At 36.1% G+C, this 18,673-nt stretch overlaps 1 protein-coding gene across 2 annotated transcripts in view; it reads left to right on the forward strand.

Moving 5' to 3' along the window:
* The window catches only part of XRN1 (5'-3' exoribonuclease 1), a 109,971-nt gene that overhangs the window by 86,332 nt on the left and 4,966 nt on the right, over positions 1 to 18,673 (forward strand). Inside the window, exons 34-42 of one of the 2 annotated variants that reach the window (XM_043474209.1) lie at positions 4,881 to 4,942; positions 6,317 to 6,427; positions 6,584 to 6,706; positions 7,124 to 7,283; positions 9,107 to 9,285; positions 10,945 to 11,058; positions 11,152 to 11,254; positions 17,820 to 17,858; positions 18,210 to 18,370. In XM_043474209.1, coding sequence (XP_043330144.1) covers positions 4,881 to 4,942; positions 6,317 to 6,427; positions 6,584 to 6,706; positions 7,124 to 7,283; positions 9,107 to 9,285; positions 10,945 to 11,058; positions 11,152 to 11,254; positions 17,820 to 17,858; positions 18,210 to 18,370 — 1,052 coding nt within the window. The remainder of the gene's footprint in view (positions 1 to 4,880; positions 4,943 to 6,316; positions 6,428 to 6,583; positions 6,707 to 7,123; positions 7,284 to 9,106; positions 9,286 to 10,944; positions 11,059 to 11,151; positions 11,255 to 17,819; positions 17,859 to 18,209; positions 18,371 to 18,673) is intronic. The other variant, XM_043474210.1, reaches the window with a different exon arrangement.

Consider the following 18,673-nt stretch of genomic DNA (forward strand, 5'->3'; position numbering starts at 1 on the left):
GATGGGGGGTCACAGCTAATGTGTCTCTCAGGCCGGAAGGTGTAGGCCGGAGGCAAGTGTGGGTACCCTGAAAGGAGCGTGCACCCCAGTCAGGCATGCACCCAGCTGGGAAAGTGTGCCAACCTGTACCCCACTGCTCCTGGTACCCAGCCCCCAGCAGTGGCAGCCCTGGCAAGGGAGTACCTGTGTCAGTGGCCAAGCCTTGGTGACCTGTGGCCACTCCACCCTGAATTCTGGTAGGAGCAGGAGTGTATTGGGATGCAGCCTGCCCTCTCCTTGTACACCAGGCTCCTCCATGCTGGGCCTCAGGCTTCTCTTCTGGATGATGGAACAACAGCCTCGTCCTCAGTGGACAGTGGTCAAGTTTAAGGGTGTTTGTACCCAGAAAAGACTGAATCAGCTGAACTGCCCTTACTGACTCCTCAGAACAGCCACTGGGTTCTGGGTTCCATCAGGAATACTCAGTGCTTTTATTAATGACAGCAGCAGCAATAGTAGTAATAACAGTAATGGGAGCATAAGAACCATGACCTTGCACTTTCATATGCTGTGGCAGTTGAGTTCAAAGCCTCAGATCACCTCTCCTAGGAAACCACACCCCTAAGAAGTCACATCCACGTGAAATGCCACGCTCCTTATGAGCCTTCAGTTCTTCACCTGCAAAGCGAAGTTTAAATCAAACCAGGTCAGGAACACCGCCCAGAGGGACAAATCAACTAATCCTACCTCGATTTACAGTTTTGGTCTCCAGGGGATTTTCTTTCTCTCTCTCTTTTTTTTTTTTTGTTGCTTGTTTGCATCCAAGTTAAAAATACATTGCTTGAAAATAAAATTTAAAAAGTTAGGTTGTCTTTTTCGTTCTTGAGTTGTAAGAGTACTTTTAATATTCCATATCCTATGAAGTACTTTTTATGTTCTATATACTATATGCTGTTCAGATATTTGATTTGCAGATATGTGCTATCATTCTGTGGTTGTCTTTTAACTTTCTTTACAGTGTCCTTGAAGCACAAAAGTTTTTAATTTTGACCAAGTCCAATTTATCTACTTTTTCTTTAGTTGCTTGTGCTTTAGGTATCATCTAAGCAACCATTACCTGATTCAAGGTCACAAAAATTTACACCTGTGTTTTCTTCTAAGAGCATTACAGTTTTATCTGTAACATTTAGGTCTTTTTTCCATTTTTGAATAACTGCATATATGGTATAAGTCCATATTCACTCTTTTGCATACAGACATCTAGTTGTCCCAGCACTATGTATTAAAAGACTGTTCTCTGCTCGTTGAATTTTCTTTGCACTCCATTGAATTGTCTTGGCACCCTTGTCAGAAATCAGTTGACCATAGATGCATAGGTTTATTTCTAGTTTCTAATTGCATTTCACAGATCTATATTCCATATTTTTCTGCACAACATACCATCTTCATTACCATAGTTTTGTTATCAGTTTTGCGATTGGAAAATTTGAATCCTCCACCTTTGTTTTTCAAGATTATATTGTCAAGTTCTGGTCTCTTGCATTTCCATGTATATTTTAGGATCAGCTTGTCTATTTCTGCAAATATGGCAGCTGGAATTTCTATAGGGATTATACTGAATCTGTAGACCAATTTGGGTAGTATTGTCATCTTCAGTAAGCCTTTCTATTTCTTTCAATGATGTCTTGTAGTATTCAGTGTATAAGTCTTGAATTTTTTGTTAAATTTATTACTAAGTATTTTATTCTATTGCAGTTGTCAGTGGAGCTGTTTTCTTAATTTTGAGAGCATATTATTCATTACTATTTACAGAAATAAAACTAACTTTTGTATATTAATTTTGTATTTCTCCACCTTGTTGAACTTATTTATTAGCCCTAGTTTTTTGTGGCTTCCACAAATGTAGTTTTACTTCTTCCTATACAATCTGGATGCCTTGTTTATTTTTCTTGCCTAATTGTGTGGCTAAAATCACCAGTTAAATAGAAGTGGTGAGGGTAAGCATCCTTGTCTTGATCTTAAGGGTAAGCTTTCAGTCTTTCATCATTAAATATAATGTTAACTGTGGGGTTTTGATAGCTGCCCTTTATTAGGTGAAGAAGTTTCTTTGTATTCCTAGATTGATTTTTTTTAACCTTGGAGGGATGTTAGTTTTTGTCACACGCTGTTTCTTTGACTTTTGAGATGATCACATGGTTTCTGTCCTTTGTGCATTCGATGTGTTTTTTTTCATTGATTGTTTTTCATATGTTGAACCAACCTTGCATACCTGGGATAAATCCCACTAGATCTTGGTGTATAATCCTCCTTATACCCTACAAGATTCTATTCACTGGTATTTTGTTGAGGATCTTTGCATCTGTATTCATAAAGGACATTTGTAATTTTCTTGTGATGTCTTTAATTTTGGTATCATGGTAATACTGGGCTCATAGAATGTTGGAATAACACTTTGAAAGAGCTCTAGCCTCATTCTAATCTCAAGTAGCAGCCAGGCTATGGATTTTCACCAAAAAAAATACTACCTGTTTTTTTTTCCAAGGCTTCATGGAACTGGAGAGTAAGGGATGGAACTGAGTTGAGCAAGTTCAAATGTCACAAAGCTCACTGCTTTTACTAAGATTCAGTCTTTTTTCTCGAAGAAATACATCCCAGATTGTTGCAGGTCTTTGATTAATTTCCATCATTCTGAAAATTGGGATTCTGGTAATATTTATATTCATTTTCTTGTTGCTTTTATGGAGGAAAGAATTTGTAGAGGTCCTTCAGTATTTTTGCTGATGTCACCTCACTAACCACATTTTGAGATAAATTTAAATTTTATTTAGAGTAACCCAGTTACCTTTTTGTGTATATAAACACTTGCCTATTACATTACTCCAGGGACTTCCCTGGCAGTCCAGTGGTTAAGATATCATGCTTCCACTACAGGGGCACAAGTTTAGTCTTTGGTTGGGGAACCTAAGATCTTACATGCTGCAAGGCATGGCCAAAAAATGTAAAATAAATATATAAATAAATTCAAATTATATTACAGATTTTTGTTAAGAATATGTGCAAGTATTTTGTTGTTCATATTCTCTAACATATTTTACATATTTTGACTCTTTTCATTCATTTCAGTAGTCCACTGTGTTTTAGGCACAGTAGGGAATACAGATACACAGATGAGAACCTTCATGTTACAGTTACTTTTTCTCTTCTCTTGATCATAGTATTCCCAAATTGTATCAGATTGCTCTTCATGTTCAAAATATGGCTCTTTTGTTATTCATTTATTTATTTATTCAGTTGTATTATGTGCAAGGTATTGTTTTAGGTGCTGGGGATAAGTCAGACAAGTTTTCTGACCTAATGGACTTTATATTCTAAGGTTGAGACTAACAATAGGCAAAGAATAAATTCCATAATCTGTAGTAATAATAAATCTATGATGAAAAATAAAGCAGAGTAAGAAGATTGAGTGATGCAGATGCTGTTTTAAATTGGGTAGTCAAGTAATACCTCTCCAAGGATACGTTTGAATAGAGACCCAAATGAAAGGGAAGTGGAATCAGCTTGCTGAAGAGCTTTCCAGCAGAGGAAATACCAAGTGCCGAGTCCTGAATCTAATTGATTATATTTTATATGCACATGGTATTTTATGTATTTATATATTTCCTATAGTTTAAGAATAGTCTTTATAAAATGTTTTTCTAAAAACAATTTTGAAAAAACTTTTCTTGTTTTATAACTTTGGTTCAGATTTTTGTTTTTGTTTTGCACCAATATCTATATGTTATTTTGTTTCTTTTACATTTTAAGTTAAATATAGATTCATGTCCCCATAAATCTGATAATTAAAGCTTCAAGATTTTATAGTTAATTAAAATGTTTGTGATTTTTCTTCAAGTTATCCTTTATATAAAAGTATGTAAGCCATTTACATTATGGGGAATTCCAATTAGTTTTCTTGTGTGTCTCAACAAAGGTTTAATGTTGAATCATGTCATATTACTTTTACTTTGCCTCCTTTTTTGCAAGAATTCTTCCTTTCCTTCCTTTCTTCTTTTACCCTCTCTGTTCTCTCTCTTCCCTTCCCTTCTCATCTTTGTGCCTTACTTCCCTTTTCTCTCATTCCATCCCCTCCCTCCCTTCCATCCCTTCCCTCTACTTCTTTCCTCATCCTCTCTTTCCTCCTGTGTCCCTCTCTTTCTTCCTCCTTCCTTTTTTTCTTTCTTCCTTCTTTTCTTTCCTTCATCCTTTTTCCCTTCCCTCCTTCCTCTTCTAATCTATCCTTTTTCATTTTCTTTCTGTTCTAATTTCCTCTTAACAAGAATACTAACATAGCTTCCTCATTGGTCTCTTACTGTTTCTATATAATAAGGCACTGCTATATTTTAATTTTCTTAAAGCACAATTCTGATCAGATTCCTACCTGATCAAAACTTTTCTGTGATTATGCCCATTACCTCCAGTGTAATTCCATAGTCTTCAGTCCTTGGCAGATTATGCCTGCAGCCTGCTTCTCTAGTTCAACTAAGATGCATTATACTTCTTAGCCTCCAGCAGAACTTGTCTATTTAGAGTGCCACAAATATTCCTTGCTTTCTGCTCCTCCTATTATTTGTCTTTTCTCTTATTGATTTCTTTGCTGGAATACTTAGCCCCCTATTCTGCCCTTTGGAAACTCGCCGTTCTGCAAGACTCACTTAGATGCCACCTTTCTTTTTCCCTTGTTGTTGCCTGTATCTTTTCTCCCCCTCATCTAGATTACAAGTTCCTCAAAAGCAGGGCCTTTGTCTCCCTCCGTGAAATTCAGTGAGTTCTTTAGCACTGTGCCTTGCTGTGGTAAATATTTGGTAAATTTAATAGGTATGCAACAAATTTCATTTAACAGAATTTCTATTTTCTTTGTCTAGTTAAAGAAGAGTGTAAGAGTCCTAAAACTGAGAGTCGGTCACAAAAAATGTCAAATAGGCAGGTAAGCTTCTTAAAATCAAATTTCTAGTCGCCCACTTTTTATTGGAATTGGTGGCATCTGCCTTAACTTTGCAGCCCTTTCAACCAGATTCATAATGTGTGTGGCAAGATGGTTGCTGAGCCTGTCAGTCCCTTGGATGGGAGGTTGCACAGCTAGAGTCTAAGACTTGGAATTAGAGATACATTCTGGTTCTGCCGTTTAATGGTTCAGTGGCCTTGAGCAAGTCACTGCACTTTTCACAGCCTCAATTTCTTCATCTTTAAAATGGAGACTAAAATATATCACTTGTCCTTCTCATTCATTATGTATAGTCTGGTGCTAGTGCTTAGTCCCTCACTCTTGTCTGACTCTTTGCTACCCTATGAACTGCAGCCCTCAAGGCTCCTCTCTCCATGGGAATTCTTTACCAGCTGAGCTACCAGGAAAGCCCTATATAAATACATACAAACATGCCTACTTGTATGAGTGTGTGTACATTTTATTTATAAAATATTTAGAAATACGGGCTGCTGTCCATGGGGTCACAAAGAATTGGACACGACTGAGCAGCTAAGCATGCACGCATGTTTGTATATTCAATGAAAGTATATAGACCAACATGGAAAAGTTAACAGTTAATTCTGTGGAGTTAGGTTAATAAGAAAAACTGAGATCATTTATGTTTTATTTTAAGAGTTTCTGCTGATTGATAAAGAGTGTATATACATTTGATAATTAAAAAAACACTAAATCTAAAAATATACATGTTTACTTCTCATGTGTGTGTTTTATATACATATTATGTTTTATAACAAAGTTTTTTAAAAAGTTAGATCTCTTATAAGCTATAATATATTTATAAAAGATATCTTAGCAGATATCTTGGCACATAACAGGTTCTCAGTAATGCAGCCCATTAATTTTCAGATACCAATAAAGGGTTGAATTACATGACTTTGAAAGCCCTCTCCTTCTGAAACTCTTATGCTATAACTTCCTTTCTTCTAGAAAAGGAGTTCAGAAACTCTTTAGTGCTGTGGGACTCTTTGGTGAAGCGTATGGACTCTTTCTGAGAATAATAGTATTAATGCTACAATAAAATACATAAGATTTGAAAGAAAACCAATTATATTGAAATGCCATTAGAATCACCACCATTGTATTAATAGTTTATTGCCTACATTCATAATTGAAGGGAATGCTAAATCTTATTTAGAAATTAATGGAGGTTAAGATGTAATTTTTTCCCTCATCAAGTTTATGGGGCCACTCCCTTTTTTCCTATGATATAAAAGAAAAAATAACACTCCAAAAAGTTTGCAGTGATTTATTTAGAATACTGTTAAGTAGTAACTATAATTTTATTTACACAAAAATCCACTCTTTCTTTTATAGACATTTGGAGGGCCTGCCAAATGTAATATTAAGCTACTGAAGAGAAATGAAAGTTCAGAAGTCTCAGAAAATCAAAAGGTTGTGACTGGTCATCCAAGTGCTGTTGATAAGGTAAAAGACCATTCATTCAGTTTCTCTTCCCACACTTTAACACTTGGAAAGACGAGTGAGTGAAAATTAAATGATCGTTTTTGTATATAAAACTCTTAGTGATTTTCAGGTCCGTGTACTTTCAAAACTTCATGCACAAAATATTTATTCTTTTAGCCTAATCCTGGAATTGAGAACTTCTTAGCATCCTTGAATATCTCCAAAGAAAGTGAAATACAGTCATCTCATCATGAAGAGCCTCCAAGTGAAGAACAGTTGTCACCACAGTCATTTGCTATGGTTCGTATTTTGTAGGAGCTTGTACACTATGGTAATTTCATTATTGTTGGCCATACGTTCCCTGTGCAACAGTTAAGACACCTTCTTTTACGTGGGCTGATGTGATGCGTATTATTGTCATCCGTGAGGAAAACCAGGCTGTCCTGGGCGGTTTAGCCACCGTAACTCCCTTGTTCTTCAAACATTGTTCCCAGACTATTTGGTCAGAAATTAAGCAGGAATGATAATTATTATTTCTTTGCCAGGAAATGTGGATTTTTTTTCAACTCTCTTGATTTTCCTTATTCTTTATCTGAATGTAGTTATTGTCTTAATTTTTAACAATAGAACTTATTAAAAGGAGGATCAGTAAGCTCTGTAACTCTGTTAACTTTTCTCTCTACCCCCACTATCTCATACCAATCATTTTCAAAGCAGAAGGGAACTCGGATGCTTAAAGAAATTCTAAAAATTGACAGCTCTGACAGTATGGACCGTAAGAGTGAAATGAAACAGTTTGGTAATGACGTCACTGTTTCCTCTAGTAGAAGAGATGAGTATGGATCTTCCTCACAACCTAAACAAAATAAGAAATTGAGTAAGTAAACTAAGTACTTAATAAGAAATTAAGTAAGCTAATAGCCAACTTCAAAAATTCAGTTCATTTCTTTTTTTAATCTTGTAATTTTTAAAGATAAGACTACTTTTATTTTTTTAAGTATAATGAAGGGTAATAAGAGTATGTTTTCTTATGCTTATGTCATTACATAACAATGTATTAAATAACTGTAACCAGTAGATCTCTCATTATCTTCTTGTAACTACTTAAATTATATCATATACTCATTCTGTAGATTCCAAACCTAGAAAAGTTTTTACATTTTAGCTTTTTCTCAGTAATTTAAAAATTATTATGTAATTTAAATATATTATTTACCTTTTCTTTTATCTGTGAAATAACATTGCAGATGTCTGTTGCAATAATTATATGACATAGATAAAGCAGTTAGCACTGTGTCTAACACATCCTAGGTGCCAATAATTGGTATTAGTGTTATGTTAAAATAACTTGACTCGCATAAAAAAGAAGCTATAAAATCAATTAAAAATAATTAATGGAGGCACACATTGGAAAGTGGCACTTACCATAAGTCTGTGACGCCTACAGCATAACAGCTGGCACACAACTGGACTTCACTAGTTGTTGATCATCGCCCCTACTTCTGTGTCCACTATACTTAATATTTTGTCTCTGTAATTATCTTCAAAAGTCCACCAGGAATAATGGTAGGTGGGGACAGAAGTTTCTCAGGTAAAAAACATTTTTAAATAAGCCAATTTGAATTTATTAAGGATCAAAATCTGGAACAACATCAGAGCCTAACTTCATTTATCCACTGAGTATCAGGATAAATAATTAAAATTCGAATAACTCTCAGGAAACAATATATATCATAGTGACAGATATATGCTTGAAATAGAGCAAAATAAAATTTTAAAACAGTATCAAGTAAGTATGATCCCACTGTCAAAAACAAGTAACTTTTACTATATTTCAGTATAGTAAAAAATATCATATACCTTAGAATGAAAAGCTCAGAATCCAGCCCATGTAACAGAACTAATGTGTGACTTTGGGCAAGCCACTTATTTTTTAATCTATGATAGTTAGAGGTTTAGATTCATTATCCACTAGGGTGTGCTTTTGTTCTGTTGGTGAGTTTCTTGATTATAAAGAATGTGATCTTTCAGAATTTTTAAATCATATTCTATATAAAGGCACTTGGAAGGTTTAAGTTCAGAAAAAAACATTCAAGAATCACTGTTTTAAGAGCAAAAAACATTGATCCATGTGGCTCAGAAAGTAAGATGGATTTTGAGAAAACCAAAGCTGAAGCCTCAAAACTTAAGAATTTTAACACAAGAAACTCTACTCAGTGGTCTGTGGTGACTAAATGGGAACAAATCTAAAAAAGAGTGAATATATGTATACGTATAACTGATTCATTTTACCATACAGCAGAAACTAGCACAACACTGTAAAGCAACTATACTCCAATAAAAATTAAAGAAAATAACCTTAAGAATTAATTGTAAATCAGCTCGAGAAAGCCATTTGCTTGTTTAGATTTTGCCTACAACGTGTTAATCTCTCACGATGTTAATTTTTGGCAGTCATCAACTTATATTTTTAAATCTTTATCTTAATTATATGTCAATAATTAATTATAATCATCTAAAAATCTTCATTTAGTTCTAGTTATTTTAGGCAAGACTAAATAGTTTTTACATTTGCTTCATGGGAAGTTCCTCTTTTCACTTTTTAACTGTGTCTTACTTGCTATTCTGTAAAGCCCTGCCATAATTGCGTAGTTTGAAGTATCATTTAATGTAGATATGTCCTTTTCTCTTTTTTTGTAGCATCTTATATGAACAAGCCTCACAGTGCTAGTGAGTACCATAGTGTTCAGTCTATGGACAGTGTTTGCTGGCCTACTGGCCAGATTCCTCCTGTGTCTACACCAGTAACTGAACTTTCTCGAATTTGTTCCCTTGTTGGAATGCCACAACCAGATTTCTCCTTTCTGAGAACACCACAGGTATAGCATACTACTGTTCTTCTGTTTGCATCAGTTATTGATCACTGAGCTTAAGAAAATCAACTGAAAATCTTTGGCTGGAAATAATATAGTGGAGCTGGTATTTTTGACTTTATGAGAAGCATAGATGAATACTTATCCCTCTGGCTTTTCCATGTATGCATAACCAGAGCCCTCAGTGACACTGACAGGAACTTGGGCAGCAGGTTGCCTCGCAGGATTCTTCAGAGTGATGATAGGGGTAGGGGTCTTGGTGTACAGTGCAGCTGTCAAACTGGTTTCAGAAACTACCCATCTTTTTTTTTTTTGAGAACCCCAAAGAACTTTTGTTTACTTGTATTATATCCATATTTGCCAAATTAAAAATGAAAAAAAATTTAAGTTGATAATTAAAAATGACTTTTTGAAAAAATTTAGTGAGAAGAATGTTATTGCCCTACATTTTTGCAAGTCTTTCCCATCTTCTAGATTAATAGAAGAAGCTAGATTCTCATATCTGCTTCTTACTATCCATCTCTTGTAATATGTGGTTTTGGTTGAAATACATGAAGAAAATCTGACCTCACACGAATAGTTGGAAAAAGGAAGAAAATTTTAATAGTCTTTTCATATCATTGTGGATATTTTTTGATAAACAACATTAAAACATGGTATTTTCTTTAAAGTTAGTGCAATTGTAGAATTTGAAATTATATTAATGAACGTTTGGTTCTCTCTATACTTATGAGAAAGTGAGAGTGAAAAGAACAAATAACATTTTTGTATTATTATAAAAATAGTTTGAAGCTCTGGAAAGGGTCTCAGGGACCTCTGAGGTCCCCATACCACACCTTGAGAACCACTACAGGAAATCTGTTTTATCCTTTTTACATCCAAATTTTTGACATATTCTTACCTAAAACAACCATTAATAATAATGGTAATAACACTATGTTAGTATGATACGAACATAATATTAATAATGATAGTAATTAATAATGATTAGTAATACTACTACATAAATATGACTACTTTTTGAAAAAGCATTTTTCTAAAAGTCTTTTTTATAAAGGAAAAAAGTATACTGTAAAGAATTGTCATTCAAATGTAAATATAAAATCAGTCAGAACTTCTGAGTTTTTAAGATTTTGGCAGTTAATTCATGTTAGCAAAATGTCTGCTATTTAAAGGATGGTGGAAAGCAGGGGTCAGCAAATTTTTTCTATAAACAGCCAGATAGTAAATATTTCAGGCTTTGTGGGCCATATGGTCTCTGTCACAACTGCTTTCCTCTGCAGTTATAGTAGGTATAGGCAAACCATAAAAGAGTAGACTTGGCTGTGCTCCAATAAAATCTTACATACAAAAACAAATAGGAAACCTAGTTTCCTGATTCTAGACGTAAAGAAGAAAGTTTAGCTGACTTTCATTTACACTAGGATTCCTGACCCTTCAGCTAGCTTAGAGATCATTTTAACTTTGTAAACACTGAAAGATAAGGGAACAGTTTTAAAGTTTTTGCATCATAACTGAAAACTTAAGCTATAGTCCTTATTTGAATTCTTGAAATTGTTTTTTACAGAATGTTAGATGAAATTATTCTACTTGTTTAAGCTTTCTAGGAGGAGGTCAACTTCCTGGACAGATAACTTCATAAACATTCCTATTCTCTTTTTTTAGACAATGACAGTTTGCCAGGTAAAATTATCTAACGGCTTACTGGTACATGGGCCACAGTGCCATTCTGAAAATGAAGCCAAGGAAAAAGCTGCACTTTTTGCTATACAACAATTGGTGAGAACTGTCCATGAATTCTCTACTAAATCTTTAAGTAATCCCTCTAGATGTTTTTGCTGCATTGTTTTATAACTTTAAATACTTCCATAGGGCTCCTTAGGAGTGAATTTCCCTTTGCCTCCACGAATATTTCCAAGTTATCCTCCAGCCGTACCACCTGGAACCATTCCTCCAGTTTTTCCCCAACCTACTGGTAAGGTATCTTTCTTGTCTAAAAATTTACCATTTAATTATTGTTTTTAGAAAGTTCTTTTAAGAAGCATCACTTCAAGGAACCAAAAAATGATCTAAATGTCTCGGTAATGTAAGGAGTTGTAAGGGGTAAGCCTGGAACCAGAGCCTGCAGATTCATCTAGAAATTCAGGGAGTATTAAACTGGTTATCTCTTCTCTTTGCCCAGACTCCCTTAAACTGAATAATGAACTATTTTAAGTGTGAACCTATAAGGACAAAGAGATGAGAGAAGAAATATCAGCACATTAGAATTTGAAAAGAGTTTGTGATGAGAAAAGAAGAGAAATAGAAACCGATTATTTTTTTTTTTTAGCAACAGAGTAGGGTTATGCTCAACTGAAGAGTGTGTAAAAGAGGATACAAACCGACAGATGAGCAGATTGTCCTTCACAGTTCCCAAGAGATTCAGAACTTGAAAGTGTCAGAAGCTATCAGAGGCATGGCCTGAAAAGAGGGAATCAGTTCAACATGTGTAGCAAGAATGATGAAACTCCTCCCCAGAGCCTTCCCCCACACAATCAAGCAGTTAACATCTTCAGGCAAAAGCCTGGAGGTATGGTCTCCAGAAAGCTCCATACATACAGCAAGTACAGAATAGAAATGAGATAGTAGGCTGGAAACTGAGGCTACATGAAGTTCCTTTTCCCATCCTATTCCCAGGCTGTAACAAGCCTTAGCCCAGATAGGAAGTTAGAGGATGGTTTTTTGAGAAATTCATTGAATTCCAAGCGAAAGACCCACCAACTTTTGGAGGATGTCCCAACTAAAAGGCTGGCAAACTATTCAGTCATCCTAGAGAGAAACTGAGGATCTCAAGTCATCTAGCCCTGAACCCTCCCAACACAGACACTGCTTCTAATCATAGTTTTAACGTCTTGCTCTTTAATATGAAGAAATAATAGACTGTGAGAAACCAGTGAACATTTTAGGAAAATCTCTATAAGAGCTTAAACAAAGATAAATGAAAGGGACCTGGAGATAGTGTTAGAAAGAAGAGAACTTCAGAGACAGCTTTGGTTAGCATTCTTATGAAACAGTATTGCAACCCCCCCCCAAAAAAAATTAAGAACAAGAATTCATGAATAAAAGAATAATTGGAGAACAAAAATTCTTGAGCAAAAATTTTAAAATTCAATAGGTAAAGCAAAGCCACAGAAATCTCAGGAAAAAGATCAACATAAAAGGAGGAAAATAAGAAGTAAGAGAGATTTAGAGGAATGGTCTGTAGATCCAATACCTATCTAATTGGAGTTCCAGAAAAAGAGATCAGAGATCATGGGAAGGAGGAAAGTTATCAAAGAAATAGTTTCTTCTGACCAAGGGACATGCATCTGTAAACTGAAAGAGCCACCAGATGCTTAGCACTAAATGAAAAGAGACACAGACTGCCTTGGGATTTAGAATACCAGCAATAAAGGGAAACAGTAAACAAAGCAAAAGCAGCACTCAGTTGTAGATGTGACCCGTATGGAAGTCAAGTCCAATGCTGTTAAAAGCAGTATTGCTTAGGAACCTGGAATGTTAGGTCCATGAATCAAGGCAAGTTGGAAGTGGTCACACAGGAGATGGCAACAATGAACTTCAACATTTTAGGAATCAGCAAACTAAAATGGACTGGAATGGGTGAATTTAACTCAGATGACCATTATATCTACTACTGTGGGCAAGAATCCCTTAGAAGAAATGGAGCAGTCATCATAGTCAACAATAGAGTCTGAAATGCAGTACTTAGATGCAGTCTCTAAAATGACAGAATGATCTCTGTTCATTTCCGAGGCAAACCATTCAGTTTCACCATAATTTAAGTCTAAGCCCTGACCAGTAATGCTGAAGAAGCTGAAGTTGAACGGTTCTATGAAAACCTACAAGACCTTTTAGAACTAACACCCAAAAAAGATGTCCTTTTCATTATAGGGACTGGAATGCAAAAGTAGGAAATCAAGAAATACCTGGAGTAACAGGCAAGTTTGGCCATGGAGTATAAAATGAAGCAGGGCAAAGGCTAGCAAAGTTTTGCCAAGAGAATGCACTGGTCGTAACAAACAGCACAAGAGAAGACTCTACACATGGACATCACCAGATGATCAACACCGAAATCAGATTGATTGTATTCTTAGCAGTCGAAGATGGAGAAGCTCTATATAGTCAGCAAAAACAAGACTGGGAGCTGACTGTGGCTCAGATCATGAACTCCTTACTGACAAATTCAGGCTTAAATTGAGGAAAGTAGGGAAAACCACTAGACCATTCAGGTATGACCTAAATCAAATCCCTTATGACTATACAGTGGAAGTGAGAAATAGATTTAAGGGATTAGATCTGATAGGCAGAGTGCGTGAAGAACTATAGACGGAGGTTCATGACATTGTACAAGAGGCAGTGATAAAGACCATCCCCAAGAAAAAGAAGTGCAAAAAGGCAAAGCGGTTGTCTGAGAAGGCCTTACAAACAGCTATGAGAAGAAGAGAAGTGAAAGGCAAAGGAGAAAAGGAAAGATATACCCATCTGAATGCAGTTCCAAAGAATAACAAGGAGAGATAAGAAAGCCTTCCTCAGTGATCAATGCAAAGAAGTAGAGGAAAACAATAGAAGGGGAAAGAATAGAGATCTCTTCAAGAAAATTAGAGATGCCAAGGGAACTTTTCATGCAAAGATGAGCTCAATAAAGGACAGAAATGGTAGGGACCTAATAGAAGCAGGAGATATTAAGAAGAGGTGGCAAGAATACACAGAAAAACTATACAAAAAAGATCTTCACGACCCAGAAAGTGACGATGGTATGATCACTCACCTAGAGCCAGACATCCTGGAATGAGAAGCCAAGCGGGACATAGGAAGCATCACTACGAACAAAGCTAGTGGAGGTGATGGAATTCCAGTTGAGCTATTCCAGATCCTAAAAGATGATGCTGTGAAAGTGCTGCACTCAATATGCCAGCAAATTTGGAAACTCAGCAGTGGCCACAGGACTGGAAAAGGTCAGTTTTCATTCCAATCCCAAAGAAAGGCAATGCCAAAGAATGCTCCAACTACCACACAGATGCATTCATTTCACATGCTAGCAAAGTAATGCTCAAAATTCTCCAAGCCAGACTTCAACAGTACATGAACCATGAACTTCCAGGTGTTCAAGCTGGTTTTAGAAAAGGCAGAGGAACCAGAGATCAAATTGCCAACATCCACTGGATCATTGAAAAAGAGTTACAGAAAAACATCTGTTTTATTGACTATGCCAAAGCCTTTGACTGTGTGGATCACAATAAACTGTGGAAAATTCTGAAAGAGATGGGCATACCAGACCACCTGATCTGCCTCCTGAGAAATCTGTGTGCAGGTCATGAAGCAACTGTTAGAACTGGACATGGAATAACAGACTGGTTCCAAATCAAGAAAGGAGTAAGTCAAGGCTGTATATTGTCACCCTGCTTATTTAACTAATATGCAGAACATCATGAGAAACACTGGTCTGGATGAAGCACAAGCTGGAATTAAGATTGCTGGGAGATATATCAATAACCTCAGATACTCAGATGACACCACACTTTTTTTTTTTTCCTTCTATGATATTGTCATATTTTATTGTTGTTGTGTGTTTTCTTTTTTTTTTTTTTTCCTTCATTTATTTTTATTAGTTAGAGGCTAATTACTTTACAATATTGTAGTGGTTTTTGCCATACATTGACATGAATCACTTATGGCAGAAAGTGAAGAAGAACTAAAGAGCCTCTTGATGAAAGTGAAAGAGGAGAGTGGAAAAACTTGGCTTAAAACTCAACATTCAGAAAACAAAGATCATGGCATCTGGTCCCATCACTTCATGGCAAATAGATGGGGAAACAGTGAGAGACTTTATTTTCTTGGGCTCCAAAATCACTGCACATGGTGACTGCAGCCATGAAATTAAAAGATGCTTGCTCCTCGGAAGAAAAGTTATAACCAACCTAGATAGCATATTAAAAAGCAGAGCCATTGCTTTGCCAGCAAAGGTCCATCTGGTCAAAGCTATGGTTTTTCCAGTAGTCATGTATGGATGTGAGAGTTGGACAATATAGAAAGCTGAGCACCGAAGAATTGATGCTTTTGAACTGTGGTGTTGGAGAAGACTCTTGAGAGTTACTTGGACTGCAAGGAAATCCAACCAGTTCATCCTAAAGGAAAATCAATGCTGAATATTCATTGGAAAGATTGATGCTGAAGCTGAAACTCCAATACCTTGGCTACCTGATGTGAAGAACTGACTCATTTGAAAAGACCCTGATGCTGGGAAAGATTGAAGGTGGGAGGAGAAGGGGACGACAGAGGATGAGATGGTTGGATGGCATCACTGACTCGATGGACATGAGTTTGGGTAAACTCCAGGAGTTGGTGATGGACAGGGAGGCCTGGCATCCTGCAGTCCATGGGGTGGCAAAGAGTCGGACACAACTGAGCGACTGAACTGAATAAAGAGGGTCAGAGATGAAGGAAAAATACAAATAAAAGATCAAAAATCAAAATGTTATTGTATCATTGAGCATAGACTAGAAGCTAGAAAGCAGTTGAACATTGATGACCTCAAAATGCTGAGACAGAATTAGTTTCATCTTAGATTTCTCTCTAAAGCCAAAGTGTGAATCTAGTGCAAGGGTAGAATGAAGACATTTCAGACAAGCAGATTTACTTATTATGCACTGTTCTTTAGAAGTTACTGAATTCTGCACTCCAAAAAGCAAAGCAATAGTTTTTTTTGTTTGTTTGTTTGTTTTAAAGAAAACCATGAAACTAAGGACTTGCCTGATAGGTCAGTTGGTAAAGAAACTGCATGTAATGCAGGAGACCCCGGTTCAATTCCTGGGTCGGGAAGATCTCCTGGAGAAGGGAAAGGCTACCCACTCCAGTATTCTGGCCTGGAGAATTGTCCATGGGGTTGCAAAGAGTCAGACACAACTGAGCGACTTTCACACACACACATGAAACTAAACTACACAATACCTAATATACTTATGCAATGAATGGAAATTCCATAATGCTAGCTGCTCAGCAGGTGTAGAAAGTAACTGGTCTCAATTGAAAGGGCAGGGGAAGGTCTTGGCAGGTGAGATAATGATCTGATAGATGGGCAGCATTTGGAAAAAAATGTGAAGGATAGGTGTATAAAAGACTAAAGTGCTTGTAAAAGGTAATTACTCTTTTTTAAAAGAGTTTTTTAAGTTTTACAAGGAAAAAAAAATAATCAGAGTACCCTACTTGACTTGGAAGTGATAATATGTGTATAGTGACATACCACAAACTCTACATTTTTTAAATGAATATTATAATATATTGGGAGGACAGGGAAAGTAGTGAAGGGTGGTATAAAAGAACTGAATTTTGATCTATCATAGTAGTTTTAGTCTAAAAATGCCTAAAGTTGAAAAATCAGCTAGTAGTATAAGCAAATTATTGAACAGTGTGCAAATAAATAGCTAAAACAGTTAAACCTGGAATGGACCAGAGGACTGCTATATTTTGTTGAAAACCCTTTTTATTACAGTCCGTATGTGTATAATTATTTTTACTTTGATTTGTTTAAAAAATGTAATTTTTCTAAGGCCATAACTTACTAAGTAGCAGTACTAGCATTCAAAAGCAAAACTATCTGGTAACGAAACCCACAATTTTGTTACTATACTACACTGGCATTCCTTTGCCTGTATGAACAATGGTTAGTCATAGAATTTTTGTGACACAATAAATCTGATGTTTTCATATAACTCAAGGTAGTAAGTCCACTATAACTTAGAAAATCTATTTTGACTGCTTTTTCACTTTCAAAGATGAATCCAGGGGATTTCCCTGGCAGTCCGTTGGTTAACACTTCACCTTCCAATGCAGGTTCAATACCTGGTTGGGGAGCTAGGATCTCATATGCCTGATGGCCCAAAAAATCAAAAACATAAAACAGAAGCAATATTGTAATGAATTCAGTAAAAATTTTAAAAATTACCCACATCAAAAAAATCCAGAAACTATATATAAATTAGTTTTAAGTAATTAGTACATATATGTAAAGGTATACTCACAAGCTTCTCTCAAACGTAGCTGAGTTTTAGTGAAGCTATATAGTCTTAAATTCCGTCTGCTTTTTTCTCTCTCTAAAAAGCAGCTTTGAGCACAGTGCAGACCTTCTTTGGTGGCAGTGTGCGAGTCCTGGTTGTTACTATTAATGCAGGAGTTCCCAAATACTGCACTGGCGCTGACTGTGTAAGGGTCACTTGTGGAGCTTATTAACAATGCAGATTCCTGGGCCCTCAGAGTCTGATTAGCAGGTCTGGAGCTTTGCCCAGGAATCTGTATTTAACAAGCTTCCGTGTGATTCAGATAGACAAATCAGTTTTGGGACCCACTGATTCAGTGCACTTTCAGCAGGAAACAAGCAGTGAAATTTTTTTTTTTTTTTTAATTCTTGAATTACAGATGTTAGAATAGGGAAAAGAAAGATTGTGTGTATCATATGAAAGTGATCAAATTTCAAGACTTGAGCTTTTCTGGTTTTTTTTTTGTAGGCTGGGATCACTATGGAAGCAACTTAGCATTGGGGGCAGGTGAGATCCTTAAGATTTCTCTCTTTCTGCCCTGGCTTTTCTCCCCCAAGGGACAGATTTATGACCCTATTATTTTTTTTAAAATAGTATTACAAATATTCCCAAGGCTTGTATCAGTATAAGGTACTATTGGCCTTCATAGGCCAGACAGCATAATGATAAGCTGAATGTAGGTGGTTCACAGTCCTTAAGAGGACTTTGAATGTTGTAAGCAAGGTTAAACAGAACTTAAGTGTATACTCTTTGCCAAAGTGAAATAAGCTAAAAGGAAAAGTAGCAAAGGGAGGTCTTAAATTTCAGGGCTTTAATGATGCCATTTTACTAAAATAGCTTTTCCATGATTTTTAATAGCTAATATCATGCCTTCATCATCTCATCTCTTTGGCTCAGTGCCATGGGGACCACCAATGCCAGTTCCTGGGAAGCCCTTCCATCATACACCGTATGCTGGGACCATGCCCATGGCTGGGGGAATGCCAGCTGGTGTGCACAATCAGTTCATACCTCTACAGGTGAGACCTAGAAGAGAATTGCTATATTTTTAAGAGAATATTTTACTGTTCAAAAGCTATTGATAAAATTTTATTTATTGAGTGATATCATACTCAGTGCCAAGTAGAGGCCTGATCAGTACTGGAGTCGGTGCTGAGAATATGTTTTGACCACTAGTGAACCGTCTAACCTAGTTCCTGCTGTCTGAGTCTGTGTTCTAATAAATAATTGTAGCAAGTAATAATATCCTTTTCTAAAACAGTGATTTAAAATCAGGAATATAAATTTTCTTTATACTGAAATTATGGATAAATTTAAGATAT

This window comes from Cervus canadensis, chromosome 7 (genome assembly GCF_019320065.1).
Source record: "Cervus canadensis isolate Bull #8, Minnesota chromosome 7, ASM1932006v1, whole genome shotgun sequence".
NCBI lineage: Eukaryota > Metazoa > Chordata > Mammalia > Artiodactyla > Cervidae > Cervus > Cervus canadensis.